At 59.0% G+C, this 9081-nt stretch overlaps 1 protein-coding gene across 1 annotated transcript; it reads left to right on the top strand.

The window, feature by feature from the left end:
- Window positions 1–1455: 1455 nt before the first annotated feature.
- GUCA1A (guanylate cyclase activator 1A) lies at window positions 1456–8261 on the top strand. Its single transcript, XM_002714400.5, has 4 exons — window positions 1456–1906; window positions 6858–7007; window positions 7614–7707; window positions 7960–8261. The coding sequence occupies exons 1-4, from the start codon at window positions 1706–1708 to the stop codon at window positions 8121–8123; spliced, it is 609 nt and encodes a 202-aa protein (XP_002714446.1). The 5' UTR covers window positions 1456–1705; the 3' UTR covers window positions 8124–8261.
- The last annotated feature ends 820 nt before the right edge of the window (window positions 8262–9081 follow it).

Below are 9081 nucleotides of genomic sequence, written 5' to 3'. Positions count from 1 at the left end.
TATTTAGTTATTTTCATTTTTAAAAAATATTTATTTATTTATTTGAAAGAGTTACACAGAGGAGAGACAGAGAGAGAGGTCTTCCATCTGCTGGTTCACTCTCCAGTTGGCCGCAATGGCTGGAGCCAATAGCTTCTGGGTCTCCCACGTGGGTGCAAGGGCCCAAGGACTTGGCCCACTTTCTACTGCTTTCCCAGGCCATAGCAGAGAGCTGGATCAGAAGTGGAGCAGCCAGGACTTGAACCAGCGCCCATATAGGATGCTGGTGCTTCAGGCCAGGGCGTTAACCCATTGCACCACAGCACCAGCCCCAGTTATTTGTAAGGCAGAGAGAGAGAGAGAGAGATCTTCCATTCACTGGTTCACTCCCCAAATACCCACAACAGCCAGAGCTGGGCCAGGCCAAAGGCAGGAGCCAGGAGCTCCCTCGGAGTCTCCCACGGGGGTACTTGGGCCATCACTTTGGGCCATCCCCAGGTGGGCATTAGAGGAAGCTGGATCTGAAGCAGAGCAGCCGAGACAGACCGGCACCTCAATATGGGGTGTGGCCATTTCGAGTGGGGCCTTGACTGCTGTGCCCAAAGTCTGTCCTTCAGTGTACAACCTGACTAAGTGTCCACGGCCCCACGGGGGAAAGCAGAAACGTGGGCAGTGGTTCCTCCTGGCTGAGTCAGGGGCCCTGGGCTTGGTCCACACGTAAGAGGAGAGGGGGATACGAAGGCAGACACAGGACAGGGTCAGTGCACCTGCCCCTCGCTGCTGACTCCACACACGAAGCAGCTTTAAAGCCTGTGGCCAGAGTGCCGACAGAGGAAGCTGCTGCTGCACCCTTAGGTTTGGCCTAGACTTCCGGGACTGGCAGGTAGCTGCTCACCCACGCACCTGAGTGCCTGGGCGCTCACTCACACATTCACACATGCCTCAGGGCACCAATGCCCTCTCCACCCCCATGCCCCTGCTGTGGTGTCAGGTTCAGAGTCAGATGGAGGAATGTGAGGAGTGTGGTCAGCACAGGACCAGCAGGCCCGTGGTGCATATGCGTGTGTGTGTGTGTCCGGTGTAGCCCCTGGCTGCTCAGGTCTCCTCTCGGGGCCCACAAGGTCTGCGTGCACCGGGGTTCTTACATACTTCCTCTCCAGGGTGGGCTTGAACCCCCTCAGGGCGATGCCCGGGTGCAGGGCACAGCCTGGAAATCTGCACAGTAGCCCGGTGCCGAGCCCACAGTTGGTCCCACGCTGGAGGAGGAACCAGCTGCATCTCCCTGCACCTCAGGCCTGTGTCAGAGAGCAGGATGCAGGCAGGTGATGAACCTGCTCAGCACAGAAGGACATAGAGGTCATAGGATCAGAGCAGCCGCTGGCCAGCCACCCACGGTGCCGCGGTAAGAAGGGATTAGGTGACTGCAAACTGGGTAAGAAAATCCTCTCACCCCCAGATCAAGGCCTCTATTCTGACAGCTTTGTTCTATTCTCACCCCTCGTTCCCAGGGTGCAGCGGGCACCTTCAGTACTGGTTCCTTTGCACAGCCCTCCGTCCTTGCACCCGCCTCCTCTCCACATGTCCCCTGTCTGACTCTTCAAGCCCTTTGCTCAGACCTGCAGGAGCCAGGCCTGCGAGCGAGGAAGGCCCAGGTGCCTTCACGCGGAGGGGCCGCAGGGAGCAGGAGCTGTCCAGCTGGGGCGCCCGCCTCCTACAGGCCTGTGAGATGGGCAACGTGGTGGAGGGCAAGTCGGTGGAGGAGCTGAGCAGCACCGAGTGCCATCAGTGGTACAAGAAGTTCATGACCGAATGCCCCTCTGGCCAGCTCACCCTCTACGAGTTCCGCCAGTTCTTCGGCCTCAAGAACCTGAGCCCGACGGCCAGCCAGTATGTGGAGCAAATGTTCGAAACCTTTGACTTCAACAAGGTGGGCAGAGGCTGGGGCGGCTGGCAGGGAGGCCCCGGCGGGCCTGGCCAGGTTGCGGGGTGGGGAGAGCCGGTGGCAGGGCAAAGGTATCGGCCGGAGCTGGCACTACTTCATGTGTACGATCATTTAGGAGGCTGAGGGGTTCAGTCTGTGCAGTGTTGGTTAGGCAGCTGCTTCCAAAGCAAGGGTGAGCCTGCCGGGGAGCCTCTGGAGCACCTACTATGTGCTGGGCAGCACGTGGTGCTCCGGCAAGGCCTCCAGGGCTCACAGCAAACAGCAGGAGAGACAGAGTGGGCGGCTGGATCTGCATCCCGGGCTGGACGGGGACCTGGGTTACCGTGACGTTCTGTAGACGCTGGGACTTGGGACGAGCAGGGTTGCTTGGTCATAGGGGGATGCCAGGGTACTCCCAGGTCCAAGCCATGCCGCGGCCTCACTTCATCTTTTCTCACATGGTTCTGAAGATGCACACATGGTCAAAGTGCCCGTCTCCCCGAGTAACCAGCTGTCTAGGGTGGGTGAGGATTCCCTGAGAAGTGAGGGAGGACACAGAGGTAGCTGGGAGCCGTGAGACGGCACCCCCACCTGCCCCGGCCCTGCTCTGGTCAGCTGCGTGACGCGGGGCCCGGGATCACCCCTGTCGGCCTCAGCTTGTTCACCTACACCTGCCGTGGATGTTGGGAGCATCCATTGTTGGTTTTCACCAGGAAACCTTCCAGTTATTTGGAACAATTCCGTCAAGACGGAGTGGGGAAGGAGCCCCAAGCCACAAACCCAGCCCCCACTGCTGTCCCCTCCCATGAAGGTCTTGGGCTGCCGGGTGCCCCCTGTGGGCCCAGGGGAGGCGCCCCTCACACCCAGATGGTCCAAATGCCATGATAGGTGGGGCCTCTCGGGAAAGCTGGGCTCAGCGGCTATTTAAAACTCGCTAACATTGGAGCTAGGGGCCAAAGCGGATTACAGAGCTTTGAGCTCCAGCCTCAAGGGCAGTGTCCTCCCGCCTGAGGCTGTCTTGAAGTGGGGGGGGGGGGAGCAGGACACCTGGGGGCTGCACCCTGCAAGGCCCTAGAAGAAGCAATCGCTCCTGAGCAGGAGGGGAAGCCCGCAGTGGACCCCCCCTCCCCCAGCACGCCCCAGCACGCCCCAGCATCCCCACCATGTCCCGCCATGTCCCAGCACACCCACCACGTCCCACCATGTCCCACCACGACCCAGCACACCCCAGTAGCCCTACCACGACCCAGCACACCCCAGCAGCCCCACCATGACCCAGCATGCTCCAGCAGCACCCCACACCCCATGCCCAAGTGTCTTCTTTCCGGGAAGGAAACCTTTCAGGTGAACACACATCTGCAGAACGACCCCTGACATTCCACACAGGACGCCAGGGAGGGGCAGCTCCTCAACCCTGTATTTGCCTAACCTGAGTCATTTGTTTGCCTCTCTGTTGTTGTTTTATCATTTGCAAGAACCACCTGTACTGTTCCAAACCTGATCCCTTTCTTTCTGTTGGAAGTGAGTCGGGGGCAGGCATCGTGGGGCAGCTGCTGCTCGGGACGTCAGCATCCCCCAGCATTGTGCCAACTCCTCCATTTCCAATCCAGCAATCTGTTAATGCACACCTTGGGCTTGTGCCACCCACATGAGAGATCTCAATTGAGTTCCTAGCTTTGGCCTGATAAATATAAATAAATGGGCTGGCGCCACAGTTCAATAGGCTAATCCTCCACCTTGCGGAGCTGGCACACCGGGTTCTAGTCCCGGTCGGGGTGCTGGATTCTGTCCCGGTTGCCCCTCTTCCAGGCCAGCTCTCTGCTGTGGCCCGGGAGTGCAGTGAAGGATGGCCCAGGTGCTTGGGCCCTGCACCCCATGGGAGACCAGGAGAAGCACCTGGCTCCTGGCTTCGGATCAGTGCGGTGCACCGGCGGCAGTGCACCAGCCACGGCGGCCACTGGAGGGTGAACCAACAGCAAAGGAAGACCTTTCTCTCTTTCTCTCTCTCTCACTGTCCACTCTGCCTATCAAAACAAACAAACAAACAAACAAAAAAGAATACACTGTACCCACTTACTTATGAATTGCTAGTAGTTGCTTTTTAAAAAAGAACTTACTTATTTTCATGTTATTTGAAAGGCAAAGAGGCAGAGAGAAAGAGGTCTTCCATCTGCTGGCTCACTCTCTAAATATAACAGCCAGGGCTGGGCCAGGCTGAAGCCAGGGCCCAGGAACTCCATCCAGGTCCCCCACATGGGTAGCAGGGCCCGAGCACCTGGGCCATCATCTGCTGCTCGTCAGAGTGCACATCAGCAGGAAACTGGATCAGAAGCTGTGTAGCCCAGGACTGGAACCAGGCATTCCTACATGGGATGGGGCGGGGGGGTTCCAAGCAGTGACTGAGCCTCTGGGGCAAGCCTGCCCTTCTGGGGCTGCTTTTGCACTAAGAGGGCAGAGTCTGTTCGGCTGCCAAGTTGAAGTAGCTGCCAGCCCCTGAGTTAGAAGATGAACCCTGGGCAATGAGAATGGGGCCAGCAGTGCGTCTGGACCAGGGATCAGCATACACTTTGCTTACTTTAGCATCGTGCCTGGGCTTGGCTGGGCCTGGCAATCACACAGGTGCACACAAATCCATGCAAATCTCCCATCCTGCATCTGAGCACCAGCGTAGGACGTGGGGGATCAGTTTCTCCATAAGGCTTTGTCACTCATCGGCCGTGTGGCCCCATCTCACTCACCTTCAGTTTTCTCGTACAAAATGGGGACAAAAGCACCCACCTCCCGGGATTGGCTGAGATGGAGTGAGTGAAATGAAGACAGCAGGCAGCACAGGAAGCCCCTGGGGAACTTGGTTGGTGCTACTGCGGTGCTACCACTGAATCGAATCCACACCGCGGTCTTGAAAAGCACATAGCATCATCCCCGTTTTGCAGCAGAGCAAACAGACCCCAGGTCGTGTGCTTGTCCAGGGTCACGCCTCTGCTAAAGAGGAGCTTTAGATCTTTTTTTTTTTTATTTTTAAAGATTTATTTATTTTATTTATTTGAAAGTCAGAGTTACACAGAGAGAGGCAAGGCAGAGAGAGGTCCTCCATCCGATGTTTCACTCCCTGGTTGGCCATAACGGCCGGAGCTGCCCCCGTCTGAAGCCAGGAGTCAGGAGCTTCCTCCAGGTCTCCCACATGGGTGCAGGGGCCCAGGGACTTGGGCCATCTTGTACTGCTTTCCCAGGCCATAGCAGAGAGCTGGATTGGATGTGGAGCAGCCGGGTCTCGAACCAGCACCCATATGGGATGCAGGCACTTCAGGCCAGGGCGTTAACCCACTGCACCACAGTGCCAGCGCCAGCCCTAGGCTTTAGATCTCACTGGCACAAAACCCATGCCTTTTCCCTTGTACCTTTCAAGCCATTGCTATTAGTATTATTTTAATTGCAGAAGTCACACAGCTTCTAGTAAAAATGTCCAGCACTACAGACAGATAAAGACCGAAAAAGCAAACGTATCCTCATCCCTTCCTCACTTATCCATGTCCACATGACCGCGGTGCCCACCACGGGGCTCAGAAGGGGGACGGTGTGGCTCAAAGGCCTGCACAGCCCAGCTCTCAGAGGCTGTCCTGTCCCACCCCCACCTCCTCCCTCCTGGCCTCGGCTTGGATGCCCGACAGGGAGCGCTCAGTTGCACCAGGCTGGTCCCTCCCCAGGCAACTGTGCCCGTTAAAGAGTGCTTCACACTGGCCGCAGATTTGCCTCTGGGTAACTTCCTGGCTCCAGGGTCATGGTTGTGAGTAAATGGAGGGACAGCGGCTGGAGTCCATGCTTACCTGCTCCGAGTCCAGTGCTCCTTTCCTCTCTGCTAGACAAACCCTCCCCCCCCCCCCCGGAATCCCCTCACCAGCCACGCTTGATTTGGGGGCAGCGGGCCGAGGCAGTCCCCATGCCCCCTGCTTCTTTGACCTCACAGCCAGAGCCAGCCAGAGTGTCATTCTTGTCTCGCGGGAATGTCTCGTGCCACCGTCCCCAAGCCCAACTCCTCCACGACTCAGTGGGGTTATCACCTCCTCCAGGAAGCCCCCCAGCCCCCTTTCCTACTGCCCTAGCCCCAGCAGAGTTCTGGGCTCCTGTGTTGTGATTCTGTCTCTGTCCAAATGTGTTGTTGTTAAATATACCTCCTGTATAGTGACCTCTTTGTAGAAATGCTGGTAACTAGTGGTGACAAGGTAGCATGGCAGCTGAGTGCTCCTCCTACAGGAGCTCATTTAACACCAAGTCCCTTGTCCCAGGTCCTACAGCTGGTTACTGGGCTGGGGGCGGACAGCCAGGATTCCAGCCTGTGCCCCCAGCACTGTTGGGTCAGGATTTCTATCTTCCTGAGTTCCGACTCCTACAGGCTACCTTCCACAGCACGTGGCCGGTGCTCAGTCAAACTCAGACCTTGAAGGGCAGAACCAGACAGGTGCTCCTCGCCCCAGCTCCGCCTCCTGCCCACCCCAGCTCCTCCAAGTGCCCGGGTGCGGGTTTTCCTCCTCCCACCCCCACACACCCAGAAGGGCTCAAGTGTGGGACCCACAGGGAAGTGCAGGGACACTGGCAAGACCATAACGCCCCGCCAAGTGACATTCATTCACGCTGCATGGGAGTGGTTTATCAGGTTTGACGAGCAGCCTAGGGGACAGGCCGGGTGGGCTACGCTGGGCGTTGGCCTGGGGTGAGGGGTGGGGGACAGAAAAGAGGACAGGCACAAAGGCGACCAGGGGCGCGAGGACGCAACTGCCCTACCCGGGGGTCCAGGTCTCCTCTCAGCAACTCTGCCTGATGGGGGCGTGGCCTTGCTTAGAGGGCGTGGACCGGACGGGGTGTGGTCCGTGGAGGGTGTGGTCCCGGCGGGTGTGGCCTGGTGGGTGTGGCCGGGCGGGGCGGGGGCGGGGCGGGCTCACGCTCCACGCCCCTCGCCCAGGACGGCTACATCGACTTCATGGAGTACGTGGCGGCGCTCAGTCTGGTGCTGAAGGGGAAGGTGGAGCACAAGCTGCGCTGGTACTTCAAGCTCTACGACGTCGACGGCAACGGCTGCATCGACCGCGACGAACTGCTCACCATCATCCAGGTAACCCAGGCGCAGCGGGCGGGGCGGGCGACCCAGAGCCGCGAGCCCCTCGCAGTCTCAGGACTGAGACTGAGGGTCTGGGAGACAGCCCCGGCCCGCAGCGCCGGTGCCCTGGGCCACGTCCCTCTCCCGCGGTGGTGGCCATAGTTTCCTTATTGGTCCCAGGAGGCTGGGGAGCCGGACTCTTGAGACTCAGCTCTGCTAAGGGCCCGGGTGCGGTGGTCTCTTGCTGTCCCCACCCCATCGCTGAGACAGAATTAGGACGGGTCCCCTCACCTTTTATATGAAACATTTAATTCATTTATTGGAAAGGTTGAGGGCTATATAGGAGAGCAAGAGAGAGAGAGAGAGAGATCTTCGCCTGCTCGTTCACTCCCCAAATGCCCACCACAGCCAGGGCTGGGTCCCACCGAGAGGCTGGAACTCCATCTCCAGCGTGGGTGGCAAGGACCCGAGTAGCTATCACCTCCTGCCTCCCAGTCAATGACCGGGAAGCTGGACGGAAGGCCCAGGCACTCTCTGTGCGATGTGGGCGTCCCAAGCGTGGTCTCATCCGCTGCACCCAGGGCCTGCCTGGGCCTCACTGTGCCTTTGCCGCCCTCCCAGGCCATTCGAACCATTAACCCCTGGAGCGACTCCACCATGACAGCAGAGGAGTTCACCGACACCGTGTTCTCCAAGATTGACGTCAATGGGGATGGTGAGGGGCCCGAGGAGGGCTCACGGGGGGGGGGGGGGGCGCTGGGGGGCCACCAGGGGAGGGGGCGCCAGGGGAAGGGTGGGAGGAGAGGAGGAGCACGAGGGCCCTCTGCTAGTCTCCTCCGGCTGTCCCTGCACTGCACAGTGGACTGCGGCTCTGCCCGCCCGCTGCACCCACAGGCTGCTTCCCCTAGCGGGCTCTGGACCCTGGACTGCGGCCCTGAATGCCCGTGGCTCCCTCTCTCTCTACCAGGGGAGCTGTCCCTGGAGGAATTCATGGAGGGTGTGCAGAAGGACCAGATGCTCCTGGACACGCTCACACAAAGCCTGGACCTCACCCGCATCGTGCGCAGGCTCCAGAATGGCGAGCAGGATGAGGAGGGGGCTGGGGACGGGGAAGCCAAGGCTGCCGGCTGAGCCCACTGCCCGCTGCTTCTGCACTGGGGGTGGCGGCGTATGGTGGTGCCTGGTGTCACTGGTGTTCTTGTCTTAATACTACATAGAATCCACTGAACAGGAAGCTCAGCTCACCTCCTTGGAGAGCATGGCGGCCGCAGAGGGGCTGGGCCGGGAGTCCAGAACCTGCACAGTGAAGGATGGCCCCAGAGCCTCCGGGTGACTCGGTGGCAGGGAGGCTCCATGCTCGGGCCGCTGCTCAGCACCTCTCGGCCCTCCGGCTCCTCCCTTGCCCCTGCTGGCCTCTCTCCCACCTTTCCCCACTGAGCAACCCGGTCCCTAGTCTTCTGGCTGCGGGGCCCTGAGTCAGGACTGGGCTTTCCTGGGCTTCTGGTGGAACCCTACAGACCTGGTGCCCACAGCCTCGATGGTGGCACTGCAGCCACACCCCCATGCTGCCCCCAGGACAAAGCTGGAGTCTACCTGTGTGTTTGTGCTGCTTCCGCTCTCTCTTCAACAAGCATTTATGAGCACTGCTAGGAACTCGTGCTCCATGTTAGACACACAGAGGCGACGGTTCCTTCCTCCAGGACCTCACAGGCCAATGGGGAGACACGCGGCCAAGCATGGTTGCAATAAAATATTCCAGGACGCAGTTATGCGCGGGTCCCTGCAGGAGACTCCCGTAGTGACTTGGCTTTGGGCGTGAAGAATGGGTTGCGGGTTGCACATAGAGATGATGTGTGGGAGGGAGGGTGCATCTCTGCCATGTATGTGTGTTGCTTGAAGGAGGCTGTGTGGTACGGGTGGGGCACTCTTAGGTGTAAATTGGGAATAGCCCTTAGTATTTAAATATTACCAGATTTGAAACATAAGGGTCACCATGTCCATTTTAGGAAGTTCCTCCTATGGCCCTAATAAGCAAAACAACCATCACCACCACCACCACGAGAAGCTAAACACCCACAACTCCTCAGGT

This window comes from Oryctolagus cuniculus, chromosome 5 (genome assembly GCF_964237555.1).
Source record: "Oryctolagus cuniculus chromosome 5, mOryCun1.1, whole genome shotgun sequence".
Classification (NCBI taxonomy): domain Eukaryota; kingdom Metazoa; phylum Chordata; class Mammalia; order Lagomorpha; family Leporidae; genus Oryctolagus; species Oryctolagus cuniculus.
The sequence above is the reverse complement of the archived record's forward strand: the minus strand, read 5'-3'. Positions and strand labels throughout refer to the sequence as shown.

What these genes read in the sequence shown, in the direction of transcription:
- GUCA1A (XM_002714400.5), top strand. Translation starts at nt 1,706, where the DNA reads ATGGGCAACGTGGTGGAGGGCAAGTCGGTGGAGGAGCTGAGCAGCACC. An exon ending in AAACCTTTGACTTCAACAAG is followed by an intron (nt 1,907 to 6,857) that starts GTGGGCAGAGGC and finishes CCCCTCGCCCAG; the next exon opens with GACGGCTACATCGACTTCAT. An exon ending in AACTGCTCACCATCATCCAG is followed by an intron (nt 7,008 to 7,613) that starts GTAACCCAGGCG and finishes CCGCCCTCCCAG; the next exon opens with GCCATTCGAACCATTAACCC.